Source organism: Dendrobium catenatum, unplaced genomic scaffold (assembly GCF_001605985.2).
Source record: "Dendrobium catenatum unplaced genomic scaffold, ASM160598v2 fragScaff_scaffold_231, whole genome shotgun sequence".
NCBI lineage: Eukaryota > Viridiplantae > Streptophyta > Magnoliopsida > Asparagales > Orchidaceae > Dendrobium > Dendrobium catenatum.
In genome coordinates, this window is record NW_021318693.1 from 4378767 (window position 1) to 4401390 (window position 22624).

At 37.5% G+C, this 22624-nt stretch overlaps 2 protein-coding genes across 2 annotated transcripts; both read right to left on the reverse strand.

The window, feature by feature from the left end:
- Positions 1-57: 57 nt before the first annotated feature.
- Positions 58-1808, reverse strand: LOC110097848 (protein GPR107). The gene has a single exon (XM_020824464.2). It carries the CDS (start codon positions 1633-1635, stop codon positions 295-297), a length of 1341 nt encoding a protein of 446 aa, XP_020680123.1. The 5' UTR covers positions 1636-1808; the 3' UTR covers positions 58-294.
- Positions 1809-4765: 2957 nt separating this feature from the next.
- On the reverse strand, positions 4766-22624 carry LOC110098163. Its single transcript, XM_028693091.1, has 10 exons — positions 22391-22624; positions 21820-22323; positions 19152-19561; positions 17632-18453; positions 14358-14520; positions 14231-14289; positions 13409-13757; positions 11690-12099; positions 6306-7137; positions 4766-4836 (listed from the first exon to the last, which is right to left on the reverse strand). The coding sequence occupies exons 1-10, from the start codon at positions 22410-22412 to the stop codon at positions 4799-4801; spliced, it is 3609 nt and encodes a 1202-aa protein (XP_028548924.1). The 5' UTR covers positions 22413-22624; the 3' UTR covers positions 4766-4798.

The window sequence follows — 22624 nt, forward strand, 5'->3', positions numbered from 1 at the left end:
ATAACAAAGCAAAAAAAAAAAAAGGAAAAGATCAGCTGACCTGGGTTCACAGACAAATAAAAGCAAGAACAATCCAATCAACATTCCTCGTTAATTAATTATACAGAAGAAAGAGAAACAATGTATAGCTTACCTTAGGAGAGGTATTTGACCTAGTTTTCAAAGTTCCAAATTCCAATAGCCAAACAAATAACAAAATTTTGAGGAGACAGAAAATGATCATTAAAGTAACACATACTAAGGTGAAGGAAGCAAAACCGACGTCAAATTAATCATTTTCTATCTTCTAAGTATTCAGAGCTCAAACTCCACCTCTCTGAGAGCAACCTCTGCTGCCTCTTCCTCCTCGTCATCAAGAACGAAGTACTGGTTCCTCTCCACTGGCCTAAACGTATAGAAAATGAAGATGTAGAATGCGAAGCTGGCGATTTCCTCAGCCGCCACGCTCACCCACCGGTACTTATAAGCAGCAATTGTCTTAAGCGCATATACCACGATCCTAGTGAAGTACAAGTACCCCACCAATACTATGTAGAACTGCCTGAAAAGAGTAAGCTTGGCTAGAGTTCTCGCAGCCTTTCCATCAGTCTTCGAAGTCTCCCTCAGCGTTCGGATTGACCATAGTATGGGGAGCATAATTGCACAGCAGCAGATGATGTCAATGAAGAGGAAGAGCTGGTTCCAGGTAACCCATTCCTGGATGAACGGTCCAGTCTCCCCGATCACAACAGACGCAATGTTAGCGACAACTTGGAGGGGGATCACAATCATGAGAACCTTCTTCTCTCGCTCCTGGAGGAAGGGTTTCAGGAAAGACCATCCGGTCCCTATGAGGATGATGACCGTAAAGAGGAGAACGCCCTTGAGGAACTGGAAAAGGTAGAAGAGGACGTCCCAGCCGTGGGGAGTGCCTGTGACCCGGATATAGTGCTGGTCCTCAGCGGCACAGATGAGATTAAGAGCCTTGGCTAGAAGGAGACCAGACATTATCTGGTGGATTCGATGGGCAGATAAGCGACTCTTCCAAAGAGAGAAGTAGACCCACACGGCGAAGAAGATAACGTAAACGACGGCGAAGCAAAAGTAAATCGATGGGACGGAAGCCCAACCCACGGAGAGGTAGTCACGGAAACCGTCGGGGTGAACATTATACATCTTGGTGAGGACGGACATGCTAACCTGGCTCCCAGCGGCGCAGTTGGCAAAGTAAAGACTGTACTCATCGGGGTGGATGATCGGGAATGAGCGGTTGTATGACTTGGGCGGCGATTGCGAGAGATCACGGAAAGTGAAGAGCGGGTTGACGTAGAGGTTGGAGAGGATGCAGGAGGCATCTCCATCAGGGTTAGCGTTCGAGTTGGATATTTCTTGCTGGGATCCGTAGATGGCCTGAATGAGTTTCTCATCGGAGAGGAGGAAAAAACCGAAGAGCGACGGGTCAGGGGAAGAAACGGAGGACGAGACAGAGACGTCGGAGACAGTAATATCAACGAATCCGCGCCGAGTGAAGCCAAATTTCTCGAACAGGATGATAGAGCGGGAGTCTGTTGTGATCTTTAGGTCTTTTATCTCCGCCACGCAGGCGTAGATCAGGGATAGGAGGAGCAGGAGGTGGACAACAGAGGCCCGGTCCATGACGAAAAGACAGTAAATACGACGGTGGAGGTGGAGTATTTGGTGCTCCTCCGGCGATCTTTTATGGACCGAAGAAATTGAGAAGCCGGGCCTGGCCGGCGAGGTGAGGTATCGGCTTGATCGGAGCAGAGGGAAATGGAATAAAATGCCTGTCGTGCTCCAGCTCTTAAATCTAATATTTAAATATATATTAAAATGGATTTTGATCTGATTAAATTGAATCTCTGCCGTTCAAAGTTAATAAATGGCTAGGATTTGATGCATTAATTTCAGAAGAGCTGCTCTCCTAGAATTTTATGTGACGGAGTCATAAGATAATTCATATGATAAAATACAAATCTCAGTATAAATTTTTTATTAAAAGTTTTTAGAATTAAATTTTGGATCATTATAATTTGATTTTAATAAATTTATCATCAAATTAAATGTTTCAATGAGATCAGTAAAACGAAACAAATTCTAATTTGACTCAAAATAAGCCCAAAATGAAATATTTTCAGTGCAATTGAAAACTTTATATCATTAGTTCATAGATGTCAAATAAAGCAAGTCGATTAAACTAATCTAGCAGCTCATCTTGGCCGGTTGGTTGAGAGTTTTGGCTAGACCTGAAGTTCGAGCCTTATGTATATGAATTGTTTATGTTTGTCTTAACTAATATAAGTGTCTCAAAAAAGAAAGGAATCTAACAAGTCTAAATCATTCAATTCTAAAATCATTAAAGTACTTAAATAAAATTGAGTGTTTCAAAAATTTTGACTAAATCTATCAAAAAATCATTCAAAAAAATTATAAATATATGACTATTCTATACATGAATGAGAGGAAACCTTAAATTGAAATTAGATAATGTCACATCCCGGGAATAGAAGGCGATACATCCGGACAACATGAGACGCGAAGAAGGGATAAAATATGATGTTTTGTACTCACAAGAAGAAAAAGTACATAATCTAATAATATAATCAATTATATCATAATAAATTATGAAAAAGAAATTAAATAGTCATTTCATTAATATGGATTCAAATAATAATACACCAAAAGTAATATGACTATTACAAGCAAAATAAGTCAGAAAGAAATAATAACAAGAATGAAACTATCCAACTCTCAAAATCAAAATGCACAATAATCTACTACATAATATAAAATAACAAATATAGTCTACTACTAATAAATCTGCTCCCAAGGTAGTTGTCCACTAATCAACCGACAGGACATAATGTAAAGAGACAACAATAAATGAGTTTTATAAATCAAACCCAGCAAGTAACTCTTGTCTGTCAAAACATAAACATCAAAGGAATGTGGTAAGCATTATAACAACTAAAAGATCGGAGTAGCGATCTACGAGATGTCATGTGATATATCATGTTTCCTATGATAGATTTAAATATGCTAATGTAACCAATGCATATATCTAACCGCAACACATGTAATATAATTCTAATAAAATCACACTGGGTATCATCATACCCCAAATCAACTATTTTTCATTTATTATTTTTTATCTCAAGTATATATATATATACACACACATATATACACACGTATACACACACATATATACACACGTATATACACACATATATACATATACATACATATACATACATATACATACATATATATATCATACATATATATATATATATATATATATATATATATATATATTGTGTGTCAAGTACCCTTCACTAGGAAAATAAATATCAACCAAAGAAATCTAATGATTTCTTATAGAGTCATTACTATGGGTCCGTCGGCTCGGCTAACTAATATCCAATATAATCTACCAATCTACATACAAGCATATTGTGCATATGCTGTTGCAATAATTTTCATAGGCATTATCTAAATCAACATGCCAAAGATTTGTATAACTAATATGATTTGCAAGAAAAATATTTATTTTATTTAACAAAACTAAGGTGCGTGAATTAAAATTTTCCATCACATGATTTCAACTTAAATAAATAAGAACTAGTGAATAATAAATCAAGGAAGACTTCGTTCTATAACATATTGATTTCATTATGAACAACAAATAAGATTTACTACATGTGTGCAATCATACTTGTTATGTCTCACGTCTTAGTATTTTACAAAAATTCAGCGCGAACAAATAAAAATAATAAGTCTAGAGAATTTTTTGCGTAGAAAATCTGAAAAGGGAAAATATTACGGGGCCTAGCCTAATTAGAAAATTTACTATATAGTAAATGATACAAATATCCTCATTTCTTCAATGTTGAAGAAAATGAAGAGTACAAAGATCAAATTTTCACAGATGGATAATCTATACCCAACAACAAGGATCAATTTTCCCAGGAGGGATTTAGAAAACTGATGTTTACATACAGACAAATATACTCAACAGCAAGGTTAAATCTTCTTTTAGTATTCTGGAGAAAGTGATGATTATTGAAGTTGATCGTCGGTGACTGTTAGTGGCAATAACTGGTGGTAATCGTCGGTGGCAATGGTAAAAAAATGCAAGAGAGCTCTCACTAGTTCTTTCTATGCTTTTCCTTCTTCATCCCCCCCCTTCATGTAAAAAATTGGAGTCTATTTATAATTTTTTCAGAGTGGTGTGCTCAATAAATATGGAGAAGATCCATGATAAATTATGAGTGTTCTATCAGCCAGCTCATAATGATTCCTTCGATCATAGAGCTTTTATCAAGCATTTAAGTTCCTTAATGATGTCAGAATTAAGTGATCTTAGGCTCATCGAGTCGCTCGATTCGACTATAAGCATGTCATATTTGGAGATTATATGGTTACCTAATTAATGCTTTGAAGTTCTCAAATAAGCTCCAGTCCCTTGATTTGAGCCCATTTGAACTTAAATTAGACCAATTATTGTGTCATTAGGTTCCTTATTGAAATGTTCAGTTTAATTGTAAGTTTGCTAAGATTGGTGTTTGGATGATCGAAAATTGAATTCAATATGCCTCGATATTCGTGCTAAATCAAGGTGATATTTTGTGATGTATCAATATTGTTGAATTTAATAAATGACTGGCAACGCAATATCTAGCAACCTAGCTCAAGAAATAAGGAAAATGCCCAACAAAGAAGGGTGTGTTTATCCCTTAATAAATAACAATTACTTACCTCTAGGCCAGTGACGCAAAACCCTGAGCCAAAAAGATGTTCAATTGACAACACCAGCTGGATAATAAATCAAAGGTCCTACAAATAAAAATTCTAATTTAATATTCAAAATAACATTAAAGGAGTCAAATGCTTGAAATATAAATCATGCATAACTCGAACCTAAATATATACATCGAATATTACAAATCAAGCCTACAAAATTATATTTATATAGATCAATTCAAACATCAAACTAAAATAAGACTTTACTCCAAAGCAAGTTAAACCAATGAAATGATAAGACAAACAAAAATCTCCACTAATCGAATCTAGTTAAACATTATAAGAGAATGCATGATTATATAATTTGATAAATATGAAGAAGAAAGGGAAGTGGGAGAAGAGTAAAGAAGATTAAAAAGCTTATTATTGAAGGAGAAAAATTAAAGAAGATACTTGTTATTATAGCCAAAGAATCTAATGGCGGTTACGAGGGAGAAGAGAGGGATGTTTAATGGTTGTAGAGAGGCGAGGAGAATAAGTGATGTCCTAGCCTCCCTTTTGTTTTAAATAGCGAGAGGAAAGGTCAGGAGCGGGAAAATCACGAGAGGAGACGAGAGAATCGCATAATTTTCATGATTGGAGAGAATCTCAAATACGAGAGAGAGAGAGAGAAAGAGAGAGAGAGAGAGAGAGAGAGAGAGAGAGAGAGAGAGACTGCTCGTATGGTTCACTCACGTATGGAAGCTTGGTTTGCTCGATTTAACACAATAGCGAGAGGAAGGGGTCAAGTAGCCTATTCATCGCACGAAAGACCTAGACCGATCGGTCAAGGTTCGACTATTACAAGTAAAACTTGAAGATTTAAAGAACTATAAAATTTTATTTGACATTCAACGCTAATGATTATAGCCATCAACCAATCATTGCCATGGTCGCCAACAATGTCAATGCATGCCATTGTTTATAAAGCTTATGCATATCATCGATGCATGTCATCATCTATAAGGGTGATGCATGTTGTCAACAATAATACCAATGCTTGTCATCGCTTATAATATTAACGCACGTCATCACCAATATGGCTACCATCAACACCAACTTAAACTCTTGCCAAAAAAGAATATTGTTTATACTAAGCTTCTGGGTCTCTAATCTCTTCTCTTCAATGGAGAATACCAAAATATACTACAAATAATCTATTGGATATAACTCTATATCCTATAAGGTTGATGAATGCTATGGACATATCATATAAGACTGATTTATGTCATCAAAATCAATGTTAATGCTAGCTGAATTTATCACTTTACATTGCTTACAATGTTGATATATGTCATTTTCAATAAGGCTGATACATGCCGCCAATAGTAACTCAAGCTTCTGATAATTTGGCTTAAAAGAAAGCAAAATGTGATAAGCATTATAACACTAATGTCCAAAAACTTAGATCAGTAACTAAGTTATCATCAAAGGTTGCAACAAGAGATTCTCATTTCTTCACAATAACAAATAAAACTAATACTTTGCAGAACTTTAAATTGCATATATTTTCTTCTTCTCACCATACAACAAATCTGTATCAGAAAACCTTGACAATGACCGCGACCCCGACCTGCTTAGTGATGATTTCCTATTACTGCTCATCTTTTTCGCTTCAATTCGGTTCACAATCACCCAATATGTCAAAGTACCCAAAGTTGCTGCCAAAATAACAGTCCCCATAACTGTAACTCCAACAGCCAACCAAATCCCATTTCTCCCAACCACAACAAAAGAAAGTGCAAGAAACGAAACTGACATAAGCACACAGGCAAGCCACATCAACTTGTTGATGATAGCCATCATCATCTTCTTCGCCTTGCTCTCTATAACCACTAAAGATGTCTGAACCACCACAACAGCAAGAGATATGAAGAGCGCCACTGAGTCGAAAATGAAGAAGATCATGAAAGCTGTTTGGTGGGCAATGTTGGCTTCCCCCACAGAAATGCCTGGGCTTACAGAGTCAGAATATTGGCCAGGAACACTGAAAATGGCAGCAAAAGCAACGGTGGCTATCAAAACAGCAACCACAGTGGTGGAGTTGATTGCATTGTTGAGGCCTTCTCTATGGAGTTTTTTGAGTCTTTTGGCGATTCCTAATACATGCTTCCTTGTCTGTTGTGTGTGATGGAGCTGAGAATGGACGCCATGTTTAATGTCACTAACTGTTTGTTTTAGTTCGTTGGCGGGGTGGGCGGGTCTGATGGTCCCTGCACTTTGTACACCATGTTTTTTTAATATGGTGACGACTTCTGAGTTTCCAGCTCTTTCTGCAGTGTCTAGAGCAGTTTCTCCTGATCTGTTGATTGCCCTTGTATCAGTTTCCTTGAAGCTTAGCAGTTTCATGACAATCTGCGAGCAGTGTTCTTTGTGAGAAAAATGTGGTTTATTTAACGAAGTTGTGGCAACCATGATGTATATAACAACTGACAAAAAGAAGCTTTAGACTTGTGATACTTCAACAAAATTAATTATCAGAAGTGATTAATGCTCTGCGAAATCAAATTATCAAAATATTGAGAGGAATTAAAGTACTTTCATGTGCTTTCTATTGATCTTGTGGAGAGAAATGTGTTATATATATATAGCACTGACTCATCCAAGTTACTCTCTAGGAAGTTGAGTTGATCATACCAAAGCTATGTTTTCAACCAAATCAAAAATTTGGGCAAGTTCATCAAGCTCGCGCGATGCGACTACTCCAAAGGTCACTCCAATGTCACATAGAAGGCAACACAAGGGTGATGGCTACATCAAGGCTACAAGTGAAAATCGGACACATTATAGGGAGTCAGCTTTCTCAGGAACATTTGAAGCAAGGCTCCAATTCAGCTTAAGCAAGTTAGAATGTTAAGTGACAAGATGGTCGCAACACTTAATCTGAATTAACAGTGTACCTCTTTTCTGTTTCTTTGAGTTATTTTTAGAATGCTTATTTGAATATTCAATTGATTATGGCAAGTATATAATAAAGTATTATCAGATAAATCTCGAGAAAATTGCAAAATAGTCCTGCGACAATTTATGGAAAGCTATTTTAGTCTTAAACTATATAAAACATCTAATTTAATCCATTGATTTTGATTCTTTAAATATCAACTAAAAAATCCCGCAATCAGAAGTTGCAAAAATTGAAGGTAAAGTTAATAAATGAGGTTAATGTTAAATTTAGAGAATTGGAGAGGGAAAATGCTTAATTTTATTGCACAAACTTGTCCCTATTTATAGATCCATACAAAATATCTAAATAAAGAAATAAATAATTAAAGAATAATACATAATTGCTCTAATAAAATCCTTCCTAAATCAGTCATCTAAATATGAAAGGAGATCAGCATGACCCATGTGAGCCTCCTACGGATTCCCATCTTAGCCGTGGGATCAAAATGCTAAGGGACGGCTAGGATTTAATAGGTGAGCCTCCCACGAATTCCCATCCTAGCCATGCGATTAAAATGCCAAGGGACGGCTAGGATTTAACACTTCCCCTCAACCTGGGGAATATAGAACCGTCATTCCCAGCTTGGTAATCAGTCCCAGAAATGTAAAGTTATCGAGTCCCTTGGTAAAAATATCTGCAAGATGATCTTTTGATGAGATATGATCTATACATATAAAATCATTGTCTAATTTATCATTTATGAAATGTTTGTCCACTTCTATGTGCTTGGTCCAATCATGTTGAACCAGATTGTAAGCTATGTTGATTTGTTGTCACAATGTAGCTTCATGGGTCCTTCCCACTTGATCCTTAGACCTTTTAGAATTATCTTGATCCACAATAGATCACATATTCCTAAGGCCATAGCTCTGTATTCTACTTTTGTACTTGATCTTGGCACTACATTCAGTTTCTTATGTCTCCATGTAATAAGATTTCCTCTAAGGAATGTGCGGTATCCTGAGGTAGATCATCTATCTAATGATGATCCTACATAATCTGCATCAGTATATGCTTCAAAGGTTATTCCACAATCTCTTCTGAAGAGAATCCCTTTTCCTAGGTTCCCCTTAAGATAGTGCAATGATTTGTATACAGCTTGCATGTGAGTCTTCTTTGGATTTTGCATGAATTGGATGACCATGCTTACAGTAAATGCTATATCTAGTCTGATATGGGAAAGGTAAATCAATTCCCCCATAAGTCTCTGGTAAGCTCCTTTATCTACATTTGGATCTTCTTTAGCTTCCCCCAATTCGAGATTTGGTTCTGCTAATGTTGGTGTCGGTTTATAAGCTTGTTTACATGTTTCTTTAAGAACATCATTAATGTATTTTTATTGTGAAATGAATGTTCCTTTGCTCGACTGTACCACTTCAATTCCAAGAAAATATTTTAATCTACCAAGATTTTTTTATTTCAAGTTCCTTTGCAAGACATTTTTTTAGAATTACTTTTTCATTTTCATCATTTATAGTCAAGATAATATCATCCACATAAACTAATAAAATTATGACTTCCCCTGAGTCTGAGTGCTTGAAGAATAATGTATGATCTCCTTGGCTCTGCCGATAACTATTAAGTAGCATGATTTTTGAGAATCTTCCAAACCAAACTCTAGGTGTCTGCTTTAGCCCATATAGAGTCTTTTTTAACCTACACGCTTTGTTACCCCCAAATTGTTGCTTGAATCCTGGTGGAAACTCCATAAATATTTTTTCCTCCAAATCTCCATGTAGGAATGCATTTTTTACATCCAACTGTTCCAGAGGATAAAATATTCATTGGTGTTTTTAGTCCCAAGGTTGTTGAAGGTTGTCGGTTTATGAGATATGTGGCAGTCAGAAGTGCTTCCCGCAATAGGATTTGGATACATTGTGGTGGAATAGAAGTGCATGAGTAGAGGCCAGAAAATGATATTTTTCTTTCTACAACTCCGTTTTTTTTTTGTGGGAAATGAATGCAGAAAGACTCATGAATGATACTTTCCTTTTGAAAGTAGGAAGATAGAGTGTGGTTAAAATAATATTAGGAATTGTCGGAATAAAATTTTCTTATTTTTACCCCGAATTGATTATGGATCATTCTGTGAAAAATGGTAAGGATAGTGCTCACATCGGATTTATTTTTGAAGAGAAAGATCCAAGAGACTAGAGTGTAGTCATCAATGAAGGATACAAACCATTAGGCCCCCAAGATGTTAGAAATGTTTTAGGGTCCCTAGATATCACTATGAATAAGGTAGAAAAGGGTATAACATCTCTTAATTTTGTTTGAAAAAAAAAATATCGGTCATGTCTCTGAAAGACCTTTCATGATCTAATGTCCGCATCACCATGAGGATGGGCCCCCGAAGAAGAATATGATGTGTCTTGGAGTCCTTGATGGCAAATCTAGCATTGCCAAACAAGATATAACAAGTGTTATCATTAAGGAGGCAATCAACAGAAAGAAGATTGTGAGTAAGGTTTGGGACATGAAGAACTTGAGGTATGAAAGAGGAGCTTACGAGCAGGTGTAAGCAGAATGCCTTTACCAGAGTGTGCAATTGGAAGATTTGTGCCATTGCTGACTTCAACATGAGAGTTGCCAGAATACGGTTGGATGGTTTGGAGCTAAGAAGGATCAGATGTAAGATGAGTGGAAGTCCCGAAGTCCAAGAACCAGTCTGCGGAAGGTCCACGTCTTCTTGCGCCATCAGAGCTAGTGGTGCGGGTTGATAGGAGATATTTGTATGATGCAAACAAGAGAAGGCAAAGTGTCCTTATTTGTCGCAGCTTTGGCAAACCACTGTGTTGAATGAACAACGACCACCGTGAGGTGTTGAAGAATGTCCACGAGCTAAGCCACGAGGAACCACAAAATGCAGTGAGGGAAAAAGTAGAATCGGCAGTGGGTTTAGTGGTTTGCTTGGTAGATATATTTGTTTCCTCACTGCACAGCAAGGCGTACTAGTCATCTAGACTAATAGTGTGAATTTTTGTCCGAATGATTGTTTTAAAGACATTAAAGCCAAAGGTAAATCATTGAGAGTGTAAAGAATTACATCCTCATTGTCAATGGGTGAGCCAACCGCATTGATGGCATCACCATTAGTCATTCAAACTTAAAAACTTTAGATAGGTCGACAATTAGCAAGGCATGATGATGCGTTGTGAACCATAGAAAGTGGCATAAGAAGGAATGTATATAAAGGGCTTCATAATCGTGAAAGAGCGAAGAATAAAAAAGACATAAGAAAGCAATTTAAAAAAAGGAGCAAATAATCATTTAATCAAACTCAAAATAGAATGTCATGAAGTTCTAGAAAGTATGTTAGTAAGCATTAAGTGACTCGTGTACATCCTGCAATGGCAGACAAAACTCTTGTAAAAATCATCAAATAACATAAGAATCTATCGATCGGCTATTAACAACATACAATTATTGCTGATTACTGAATAACACAATAACCTACCTAAAATTATCAATGTTCTTAGGATTAACTCACTTTAACTCGCTAAAGGTGGTCATTTAAGAAAGGTATTCATCAAAATAGGTGCCAACGATGTAACCCAATTATTTGGTATTTAAAATGAAATTCATTCTATGCATCACACTTCTATCATTCACAACTGATCTTGAACTACTAATGATAGATAATGCATAACATTTCTGTCTGATGGGACTCTCCCAAAGAAAATTGTGTAGTAGTTAAGTTGCCTCTAGAAAAGTAGGGGCTGGCCTTGATCAGTGGTTAAGTTGCATCTAATTTAACCAAGATGTCTTAAGCTTGAATTGCAAAAATAGTCACCCTACAAAAGCAGGGCTAGATCTGCCTACATCAGCCCCTCCCTTAGATCCAACACGAATGGGCTTTACGCACTAAGTACGCCATTTTATCTCCAAATAAAAATTTGTGAAAACGAGTAAGTTTTTCTTCTCCCAGAAACTGATAATCAAGTTGAGCCAAAAAAGATTTACCTGTGGACGCCCCTTTCTAGTTGCCATATGCAATGCTGAATTTCCCTTCATGTCCACCACGTTCACCAGGGTGGGCTGATACTTGAGAAGCTCCTCTACAACCTCCAGATTATGTCCCTTCACTGCCATATGTAGAGCAGTTTGTCCCTTTTTATCATGCCTGCAGGCAATTCCAGGATCATTATCTAATAGAAGCTTCACAACTTCCAGATGCCCATTCCTTGCAGCAGAATGCAGAGCTGTTTTCCCATTACTTCTTGTGATCTTTGTCAAACCCTTATCCACTTCCAGAAGAAGATTTACGATCTCAAGATGGCCTTGAGATGCAGCAGTATGTAATGGCGTTGTGTTTGACAAGTCCGCTGTCATGGCAAGTTCTGGAAAAGACTTCAGCAGCTCCTTTAAAACATCTTGCAAGAAGAATTACTTCATTAGCCAAGTGAATTCACTTAAACAATTGGCTGAGTGGAGAAAAAACAATTACTATTCAGCATAGAAAATGTCCTACTACTGATGATTTGATGATGTTATAACATGAAAATATTTGATGAGAAACAAATTCTTTCTACAAAATGTTTTAGCAACCATTTAGTTTTTGCATGAAAGATTAAAGTAGTTCAATTTGATAAACATACTAAAAATATGACAGTAGAAATAATGCATGCACATCTTGCATTATTAATACGAGCTAAAAGAAAAAACTTATTCTTTTCAAAACAAAAAAAAAAACTTATTAAGGTAATATTGACTTGATGGATCTTAGTTGGGATTCATTCAAGGAGCTGATGCATCCACCCCTCCTACTGGAAGGTAACAATATGGAGTAAATAACTAATTAAGGAAAATTTAAATTAGGAATGGTGGAAGGGGTTCTTTCAATGCTTGTTTTTTATTTTCCTTTTATTCATGCAGTTTGAAATCATTATCACTGTAGCTTCCAGACATAAATTTTCAAGTTTCATTCAGGTTGGTCCAAACAAAGACTAAATTTACAAATACTACAGATGATTCAGCAAGTAGGTCGATGCAAAGACACAAATAACCAAGACAATTCATGGGTAACATGGTAAACACACATTATGGCAAACTGAAAAAAATACAGTTATCTTCCTAAAATTGCACAATTTGTCATGCACATATGTTAATTTTGTTCAGATTTTTTTTATAAATTTGACGAGCAAGTTAAGCATTTGGTTATGTGCAAAAGTAGGCGGAGGACTGTAAGCCACACTTATAAAGAACTAAAACAATTCAAATACATGCACTTCTAAACAATAATTTTGCTTCACATATGCTTTAACAAAAGCTAAATATAAATTTCAGGAGAAACAATTTTATCATGTTTGGAGCATTATAGGAAAATAACAAGATCGGAAGATGCTATCTTTGGAAAGCGTTATATTAGGAGAAACAATTCTATCATGTTTCACATTCTCTGTACTATCTTCACCTCATTGTTTTCTTCCTTTTGTACTAGCCTTGGATTCCTATACATAGGCATCAACTTTTTGCCAATAATATATGGATTTTCTCTCTATTAACAGTGCTATATAAGCTACACCAATAAAGAACTAAGACAATCAAATCTACAAAATCCTACAAAACGGTTTTGCTTTATCTATGATTTAGTAACATCTTAAACAGCTAAAACATATGATATACAATAAAAAGGAAAACCATTTTTTTTTAAAAGCGATAGGAATTCAACATGGATCATACCAAAATCACCTAGTTTGGCTGCAATATGCAATGGATCATAACCATTCTTAGCTTTGATTCCAGCAATCTTAGTGTCATGGTATTTCATCATCTCACTGACAATATCCTGAAATCCATACTCAGCAGCGACGTACAATGCGGTCTCTCCAACTTGGTTTTGCTTCAACAACTCCTCCCGCAACTCCTCATCCTTCAAACCCATAAGGATCTCCTTCACCAAAGCTAAATTTCCAGCTCTTGCAGCTGAATGCAGAGAGCCATCATCCCGTTTAGCGGTGAACTGCCTTCTTGTCTTCTTTTGACTCCAGTTGCAGCTCTCATGTTCGGTTGTAGACTCCATGCCGTTGTCCTAGTTACTAAATGGAGCACTTATTCCAAATTATCTCCTTGGATAATAGCCCGCCAGTATCAAAATCTACAGCACAAAATCATCTGAAACCATGAAGAAAACCTTTTGATACTAAACATGAACTTTAAACCACTGGAAGCACTTAGTGATTTCAACGCATTGGCACAGTTAGAGACCAGCAAAGCATAAACATAACAACTTTTCAAAGTCCACCCACTCTTTCATTTCCATCCTTACCCAATATTTCTTCTTTCACTTAAACTTTGCATCTATGATTGTAGATGTCAATAAAAAAGTGACTACAATGGCGTGCATTTATGAAATTCAGGTGAGCAAAACTGACACGGACATTCTAACAAACAGCTATCGTGCATGGGATTTTTTAGTCTCCACACCTAAGAAACGTACACCAGGCCACAACCGTCCGAAACATGAGTAAAATACTTCAAATTTATAATTATTCTATAATTCACTGGGATCCAGATCTGCAAGCAGAAATCCGTCCAGGAAAAGGTATCAAGGAAGGGAATTTCTGTGAGAAAAAGACCCGAATGTGCGGTATAATCTAAGAATAAGAGAGCAAGCAGACAAAGATCGCACCTTCCTTCTTCTGACAAAGCTCCGAGTCCGAAATCAATCTCAGCCCCCCCAAATCAAACCACTCAAAAGCAGCGAGGATCACATTAGGGCAAAGAAGGAAGCAACGCCTCTCCTTCGCGATACAACTGAGCAAACCAAGTGGTTGAGATGACGCCAGCATTTCCTTGACAGAAAAAGTAGCACACGAAAGGAAAAGAGGAAGCAAGCAGGAAATTGCTTCTAACCGAAGTACCAAATTCGGCATTTTATTTGTTAGCTTTTCTACTTTTTTTGTTTTCTTCTTCCAAAGTTAAATAGTGGCGGCACCCACCCACCTCGGTTGGTTTGCATGCAGGAATAGGATAACTCTCGGCTACTTCGCGATCAAAGCATAGCAACAGAGCGTGCCCATACCCACCCACCCACGTATCCACCCATACCCAATGGGTATGGGTGGGTATGGATATGCTCATGACCTCGTGATTGGATATGGGTGGATACTCAACATCAAAGGACAAATTAATTTACATTACTAATTATCATAAGCATGCAATATATTACAATAATCCTTACTATATAGTGCGCAATATTGAACCGCGTCTTGACCACGATAAATTTTGATATGTGACTTAAAAGTTTGCAGTCAGAGAAAATGACTAAAAACTCAAGGCCATTAATCCGTGGCAGACTGCATTCAAGAAGCGTAAAAAGTGGGTGGGTGTGACATCCCGAAAGTCATCATGGGTGGGCATGGGTGGGCAAAGCCCACTAGCGCAGAGCGAATGGGTACCCAACCAGGACCCCGTGTAGGGCTCTGCATAGCACAAACCAAATGGAAGAGGGGGAATTATAAGAAGGATCCTGATTAGCGCTTAAATTAGGAGAAGGATCACCAGAAAAATAAAATTTTGTAAGCTTGAAAAAAAAAGTACGTTTTTAGGAAAATACGTAATAAAAAAATGTAACAAGAAAAAACGTAAAAAAAAAAGTTTAAAAATGAAAATAATTACTATTTACCCGTAATAAAAAATAAAGTGAAAAAAACGTAAAATTTTAGCCTAACAAGCAAAAAAAATTACCTCTGGTCTTTTAAAACAGTAAATAAAACAAAAATTAAAAAAAAAAATCTTTTTCACTTAAAACGGAACTGAGAATTGCGTTTAAAATGAAAAACGCAAAAATAAACTATATTTTCGGCTGAAAATGCAATTTTTAATTTTTTTTAGTTTGTCTAAAAACGCAAATTAAATTATACAGTCGTTTTTAATTTTATTTTTCTTATGATCCTTCTTCTAATTTAATCGCTAATGAAGATCCTTCTTGAAATTCCTCCAATGGAAGATTAATTTGTCGGGATAAGCACACGTGTTGTAAATAGATAAAAAAAAAAGTATTTCCGCACGTGGCTGCCAATCATGAGAAGAGAACATTTGAGCGACCTTCCCAGCGATTTCTTTGTCATAAAGCTACATAAACATAAAATAATTATTTTTGCAGAATTTAAATGCGCAAATTTATAGTGGAAATAGGCAAATTGCAATATCAAATTTTGTTAGGTGTTTTTTTATTTATATTGTTCCGTCCTAAAATACTCATGGCGGTATAGAAATATAAAGTTTAACTGGTTAGTTATATACAAAAATTCAGCACACAAACAAATGGAAGATTAAGATATACAACGTTCATATGACACATCAGAGTTCTTCTATGAAAGCTTCTGAATAGGAGAAAGATCATATGACATTGCCCAGTTTAAATGAATTCACTAGTGTTTTTAGTTGATTACACATGATGCCCTTCCTTTGAGGGGAAGGCCTCGGCTCGATGTAGCTAATATGCATTATAGAGAGTGCATTACATGGTGGGAGTTGGAATAATCAGTGTTGACATATTTGTTTGGTCGACAGGACCATAGTTGGCAGGTGACCGAAGTCGGACTGTCGTCGGGTGATAGCGGTCGGAATGTGTAATTGGCGGGCAATAGAGGTCAAAGCGACAGTAGTCGGGTGACGATGGTCAGAAGGATCATGGTCGATGGGCAACAGATGTTGAAAGAACAATAGTCGGGGGCGATGGAAGTCGGAAATACGTAGTCAGGTGATAGTGATCAGAAGGATCGTAATCAGCGGGCGACAGAATTCAGAAAAATCGTAGTTAGATAGATGATAGTGGTCAGAAGAATCATTCTCGAGCCACAGCGGTCGGGGACAACATAGTCTGGAGATGTTGGTCTTAGAGACCGTACTCAACGGGCGACGAAGATTGAAAAGATCGTAATCAGGTAACAATTAGTGGCCGAGCAGAATTCTAGCGACAATCGGTGGTCGAGGAGGAGTCTGGTGGTAATAGAGCTCTTATATTTCTTTTCATCTCCACTCTTTATAATTTTTTGGGAATGACATGACCACTAAATAGAGAGAAGTTGGGAGTGTTTCAAATGGACGGCCGACATAGACTCCCATGACAATGGACCATCTATCAAGTATTTAAGTATCTTAATGTTGACAGAATTCTACTGTCTTGAGCTCATTGGATTCGTCTCGTCGAGCCACTCGATTCGACTATAAGCATGTCACATTTGGAGATAATTTGATTATCTAATTTATGATTTAAACCTTCCAAATAGGCTTTGGGCTCTCAATGTGGGCCCATTGAGGTTAGGATTGAACCGATTTTGGTGTCATTAGGTTCGTCTCTTCAGGACATTTAGTTTAACTATAAGTTTATAAGAGTTCATATAGTCATAAATTTAATTTAAAAAATTTCTTATTCATATTTGCATCAAAATTCATGCCTGACCAAGATAACTTTTTTGATAACATATCATATATATTTGTTTGATTCAACTTCATCCATTAAATTTACAAAGGGAGAAAAAAAATTTATGCAAGATATCCTATCAAAATTTAAAAATTTTAACTCTATTTTTAGATAAACCTAATATAATCATCTTTATATGACACTCATCAAACAAAATAAATAAATAAATAAACAATAGTCATTCTCATTCAGTTCTATTGGCGTTTAAGAATCATCAACAAAGTAGTAAATCATCAGTGTAGATTCTATCATTGACTGCACAGTTTACTGCTATCAATATCATTTCAACCATGCCATGCATACAAAAAATTTCTCCCAGAATTATGGGAAGGGGAAACATTTACACAGAAAGGGGAGCTTCAAACTTCAAGTTCTGAAAATTTCATGAATAAGAGATACAACAACAATGGCAGCAGATATCCAAAACACAAAGAAAGCTCCCACACAATAACCCCTCACTTCTCTCTCAGATAGCATATATTGGATTGATCTCTGATTCAGAGGAGTTAAAATGCCATGAACTGGACCCGGCGCTTCTCCTTGAAGATTTCTCTTTTTTCCGGAGCTTTCGGGTCTTCTTCGACTTCACCACATAGTAAGTCATTGTACCGAGAACTCCAGCCATTATAACCCCACCGATTACAGTAACAAGTATGGCTGCCCACTGGAAATGACGACCAACGACAATAAAAGATGAGGCTATGAAAGCGACTGTTGTGCACACTGATGCCAACCACATAAGCTTGTTTATGACTCCAACGACTCTCCTTTCTGACTTTGTTTCCCCCCGGACCAATGTGATCTGCACCACCACCACAGCAAGCGAAGTGAAGAGTGCTACGGCATTGAAGATGAAAAAAATCTTAAAAGAGACGGTGAGAACAGCTACTGCAACTCCATCGTTGTCATCTCCTCCAGGAACAGTAAAGATTGCAGCAAATGCAACTGTAGCAAACAACACTGCAACAACCGTGACAGAGTTTGTGGCATTGTTAATTCCCTCCCGGTGCAGTTTCCTGATCTCTTTTGCAATTCCATGGACATTTTTGTTGGTTTTTCTGGTCTGCTCTAGCTGCGTGTGAACATCTTTTTTTATCTCTGTGACAGTCTTCCGAAGCTCGTCTCTGGGTTGGTTTAAGTCATTGGCTCTAACTGCACCATGCTGCGATAAGCATTCCTTAATAACTTCAGCTTCTTCTGAAAGAGGTAAGTTTTCAGCAATATCGAAAGCAGTCTTGTGATCTCTGGTCAATGCATTTACATGGGTGTCTGGGAGTAGCAATAGAGCATTTACAATCTGCAAAAAGAATTCAACATAATGATTTCTCCAACAATAACAGAAACAATCAGTTCAAAACACAAACGCAGCTCATCTTGATCTATTAGTTAGGAGCTTTAAATACCAACAAAAACATATTGGATTCAATGTTTACGTATGTGATGTGTGCTTGAGTTTACTGATAGGAAATACTTGAGTTGGCAAGTAATCCTATCGGATTTACTTGGGTTTGCAAGCAATCCTAGCAATAATTGGTTCAAAACAGCGAGAGAAAGAAAAAAAAAAATTGGACAAATCAATCTACAAAAGATAGATTGTGATAGTGGAAACAAAGAAAAGTAAAACTCAAAGCAAGATACAATTGATCATCAATTCGAGAGGAGGATCGTCTCTCCCAAATCTCTAGACAAGAGAGTCTAGAGCCCAAGTCGCCCTAATTCCAATCAATCAAAAACATAATCCCTCATAATACTCTCATGCTCTTTAATACAAAAGCTTTCCTAATCTAATTTCACTCCCAAGCCCTAGTTGTCCCCTACTTTTTAATTTGAATTCAAGTAGACAAGTGGGGCCCACACTTTGGGCGGACAAAACCAAGGGAGGCAGATTGCTTCCGCCTCCTGTAGAAAAGCTGAGCCGGCCCTTGGGCCGGTTAACGATTACCTTAATGAGCTCAAAAATATAAAAAAAAATTTCAGAACATGGTAAAGCAATACCTCAGCTCGCTTTTTCCTCGTGGCCACATGTAGTGCTGTGTTACCAAATTTGTCCGGTAGCATAACAATTGCTGGGTCAGCATCAACTAGAGCTTTGACCACATCACAGTTTGTTCCTTTCACTGCCATGTGCAAAGCAGTTTGGCCTTTCTTATCAGTCCTTCGGGCAAGTTGTGGGTCTTTATCCAATAATGCTTTTACAACATCAACATGCCCTTGTCGAGCAGAAAAATGTAATGCATTTTTGCCATTTGTCTTGGCCAACTCAACCATACCAGAATCCTGAGCCAAGAGCATTTGTAATACTTCCTTGTGACCCCTTGTTGCAGCAGATATAAGGGGAGTTGTATTTGAGGGGCCAAAAGTTCTGCTGAGTTTAGGATCAAGGTCCAAAAGTGCCTGCACAATAGCTGTATGAACATTAATTAGTGATATCGCTGTTGTAACATTTATTCTGTTGGAGAAGTAAAATCATGTTGAGAAACAAACAATAAATAAAAAATTGCATCCGAAAGAGAGAACACCTAATGTGGACAAATCCAAATATTAAAAATATTATAGAGCCACATCATACCAAGAAATTTACTATAAAAATTTAGGAGAAATTATATAGAACTCTTTTCTCTTTGACTCTCTCTTATCTCTCTTCACTCTTGCACCACTCTCTTACATGAAGAAATAAAGAGAAACCCACCTAAACCACCAAGGGATGCAACTTTTCATGAAAAACAAGAAAGAAAATTCCCCAGCTCGCCTCATAGGGCCACAGTGCTAAGTTTTGTGCGTCGCGGCGCTCAACTCTGTCTACAGTCTGTCTGACAGCACCGCAGCGCCAGGATCTGAAATGCCGCAGTGCTCCCTAGCAATGCTAAAGCACCCAGGTTTGAAGCGTCACAATGCTCCACTCTTTGTCTATCTCCAAGCAAACTATACAGCACCGCAGCACTTGGGTACATAGAACCATGGCATAGTTCTGTTGTACAAAAAAAAAAATTCAAGGAGGACCCCTCACAAACCCCTAGCGAGCTCAATCGATGGAATTGAGGTCTAAGGCAACATTACAGCTCAATTGATCGCAATCAAATTTCACACAAAACTAACATATTCATAACTGTAAAGTGAACATATATACTTCCAGTTACTGTATACAGGCAAATACTAGTGGTTGAGGCTATTATGGTACAAAAATTCATTGTCATATTTCCTAACTGTTAGTTTATAGTAAAAAAAATTTTAAGGTTATAAACCGGTAAAAATACAACTAATTTCATCCTAAGTAGAGAATAAAAGGAAAAGAGAACAAGGGAAGATAATCTGTGCATGAATATTTCCAAAAGGTTCAACCAGTCAATGTTAAATAGTATTAATTAAGCAACTTTGGAACCCCAATCTACCGAGTCATCTTACAGTCAAAAAGTCTAAACAAAAAATTAATTTGAAAGCAAGTACTGTACTACAAGCAAATTTTGAACCGTTTCTAACATAAGTTCGGCATGAAGAGGAAGTTATACTGACTCCTCCATCAGAACTCAATAATAATAAAAGGATTAATGTTTAAGCAAAAATCTAACATGCATGATTTTGAATCTCCTTTTCTTTACGGAAACTAAATGCTTCCATAATCAAATTAAAACAAAGAAAGAACTAATAAGCCATGCGTGTGCTTTGTCTATGAAAGGGTCAAAGTAGTATGAAAGGCAGCTCATTTTAACCTATTAATTAAGAGCTTAGACTTCTATCCAAGAGGTTTAGATTTGAGATATTGCACATATATGTAAATTTGAAATTAAATTCACTCAAAAGTCCAAAAACAAAATAAACAAAAAAAGAAAAGGGCATCTAGGTTCCCTCACTTTGTAGTTTGTAGTGATTAATGACCTTGTAACTGAGAAATTATTGGCGAATCAGGTGCAGCCACATCAACGGTACGAGCTGTGGTACCGTGCGGTACCAAGCAGTACCGAGCCGCAGTACCGAGGGAAGAAGTAATGTGACGCAGTCTGACTGGTCTCCGGCATTCGACATCCACACAAAATAACTTTTCGTTGTAACTGAAGTGTACTTCGTGAGGCCCAAGTTGTCAGATTGTCACTCATACAAAAGTTCTTTCAAATCATAGCTTTCTCATTCTTGTGTAGAATATTCCATTTATTTGTTTCTCTTCCTTATATGACAGCTCTAGAACACTGATTTTTCACTAATTCTGAGCTATGATTAGAAATAGAGTACAAGATCAAATTCTAAAATAACCAAAAAAACTGAAGAAAATCAGGATGAAGTAGTCATGTTTGAGTCTACAACTGATCTAAATATCAAAATATTTTTGTTATGTTTTATGGGTGAACGAGTACTCATAATTTTGGGCGAGTGAATATTTCCATATCTCATTCAAGTTTTTCTATCATAATAATAAAATCCTCCTTCCTTTCAATCATGCACTTCTGTTCTTGACTGCATCAAATATAAGGAAAATAATCGCTACTGCAAACAGCAACTAAATGCAATAGAAGAAGAGAACCGCCAGAACTCCAATTTCCACAAAAAATTCAATGCAAACAGCAAAACTGATAGCAGAAACTAACAAAAAGAGCAGCTTTCCTTGAAAAAAACAAAGGGCTTAAACTTTAAACCCGCGATAAAGATGATAAATACAGAAAGCAATACTAACCCTGGTGCCCTTCTCGGCTTGCCACATGCAGCACATCGAACCCAGAACGATTCTTCCTCGTGACGCCCTCCTTGTCAGTATATTTCAGCAGTTCAACGACGATGTCAAGGTGCCCCTTCTCCGCCGCCACGAACAGAGCCGTCTCTCCGACCTCGTTGACCTCGTTCACCATCGCCGACCGAATCTCCGCCACCTCAGCATCGAAATCAGCCCCTGACGACGTCCCCGTCATCAACGCATCAATCGCGCTAAGGATCTGCCGCACCGCGCCCACGTCACCGCGCTGCGCCGCCAAATGGAGCTCCGTATCATTGTGCCTCCCCGTCACCTGTCTCACGTACTTCTTCTTCCACGCTGCTTGGTCTATCCTGTTTCCCGAATTCGACAGCACCAGTGCTGGAGCCGCGGCTCTCGGTGAAGGACCGGGCGACGGCAGCGGCGAGCCGATGTGAGTTCCAGTTGATTGCGTTTCTGGGGTGATTTCCGGATCTCCTTCTCCTCCTGCTGCAAGATAGAAACCACCAATCCATTAATTTCGAAATCAAAATCCTAAATCATCAAAAGAACGAACCTTGAAACGACTCAAGCCCCATGATGGTAGGCGGAGGAGGCGTACACGTAGCACTATCGCAAGCTGCGGCAGCAGCAGGGGTTGGGGTCTATCAAGGAAAGGCAAGAGGAGGGAAAAGGTGAGAAGGCATGGCGGGGAAGGATCGGGGAAGGAGCGGGGCAGCAGGTGGCGGAGCAGATAGGACGGGGAAAAGACAGAAACGTAAAGCAAAAGTTGGGCTATCTGCAGAAAACT